Below are 1,603 nucleotides of genomic sequence, written 5' to 3'. Positions count from 1 at the left end.
CCACGAATGTTGTGTATGTAAGTTTATGCAAATGGCGTCTTCAAAACAGTTGGCAACTCCTCAGAAAGTTAGGTACACTTTTCACTTGATTTTAGCCAAAAGGCCAAGAAACGATGTAGGTACACTTTCAACTGAGGATTTTGGGTTTACTTTTGTTATTGTTATTGGGTTTGGGGTGTTTTGCTTGTTTGTTTAGGTATGTTTTTCTTTATATGAAATTCAGGATAAGTAAGTCTACAAGAGACAGTAACTGGATTCATGGGTTCTTGAGGTTGGGGGAAATGGGGTGCTAATAACAAAATACAAGAAAGAAGAAAATGTTCTACAATTGATTGTAGTGATGATTGCACAACTCTTCAATATGTTTGAACTATTGTATGATGTGTGAATTATACATCAATAAAACCTACTTTTTTTTAAATTAAAAAGTACTAAAATACAAATCCTTGTAAAAACAAATGATAGAGTCTGTGCCATGTTGAGAGTCATAAGAGAACATTTACTAGAGTCACAAAGTGTTATTACAATACTACTTTGCAAAGATAGCCCTTTTTTCTGCCTTAAGACTGTCGGTTGCCCCAAGACTAGTCTTAAGTGACTGCTGGGCACTTGAAATATGACAAGTGCCACTAAAGAATCAAAATTTTTATTTTAATTTCTATAGATACATATGACTGCTGGCTGCGATATTGAACTGTCTGCATCTATATCTTTCTAAGAAGAAAACAGTGTGAGTCCATTACCCCCTAAAAATTCATGGTTATGCGAAGACAAGAGACACAAACACACATACACCTACATGCTAGAGATGCACGTCTGAATCAGATGGTGATTCCCCATCTTCTGGTGATCTGCGGCAATTCGTATGGTCCAAGCTGCTACTTGAGTCTTCGCCGTTGGTCTCATGGCTTTGTGCCCTAATGATCGTTAGCACCTTACAAGGATCAGAATTATGGGCATTACGGTCCCCATTTACTATTAGGACTAAGACTCAGGGGGAACTTCTGAATAGAGAAGGATCAAAGAGGGATCATTGCCCAATTCCTTGCCTTCCTTTTGAGCTGTATCCTGTGTGGGGGTCAAAGGTGCTGAGCCACAGGAATCTTGAAGGAAAATGTCCCTAACGTCAGTGATGAGCAAGATCCAGCACTGGAGAGGATGAAGAAAATTGGAAAAATCTCGTGCATTGTGTCGGGGCATTTAAATAGTACAGCTGCTTTGGAAATTGGCTGCCAGTTTCCCAAAAAGCTAAGTAAAAAGTTATCATATGAACCAGCAATTATAATCTTAGATTTACAAATATACCCAAGAAATGGAAAACATATGTTCATGCAAAAGTTTGCAAATTAATCAGTATCAGCAATACTGATAATAGCTGAAAAGTAGAAACAACACAAATGACCATCAGCTGGTAAAGGGTAAACAAAATGTGGTTTAATCCATATGATAGAATATTATTTGACAATGAAAAAAGAATAATATGCTAGTGCATGCTACAACACGATGAGCCACAAAACTAAGTGAGAGGAGCCACATGCAAAAGAGCCATATAGTATGATTTCGTTTATTCTGAATTCTAGAAAAGGCAAATCTATAAAGGCAT

At 37.2% G+C, this 1,603-nt stretch overlaps 1 protein-coding gene across 1 annotated transcript in view; it reads right to left on the bottom strand.

Annotated features, from left to right (window-relative positions):
• Positions 1-802: 802 nt before the first annotated feature.
• Positions 803-1,603, bottom strand: part of LOC101642288 (olfactory receptor 1J4-like) — a 3,995-nt gene continuing 3,194 nt past the window's right edge. The window contains exon 2 of the mRNA XM_013007227.1: positions 803-934. Within this exon, the coding sequence (XP_012862681.1) occupies positions 803-934 (132 nt within the window). The remainder of the gene's footprint in view (positions 935-1,603) is intronic.

This window comes from Echinops telfairi, unplaced genomic scaffold (assembly GCF_000313985.2).
Source record: "Echinops telfairi isolate 266 unplaced genomic scaffold, ASM31398v2 ScPeMD7_7410;HRSCAF=8448, whole genome shotgun sequence".
Taxonomy (NCBI): Eukaryota; Metazoa; Chordata; class Mammalia; order Afrosoricida; family Tenrecidae; genus Echinops; species Echinops telfairi.
This window is presented reverse-complemented; position numbering and strand designations above follow the sequence as displayed.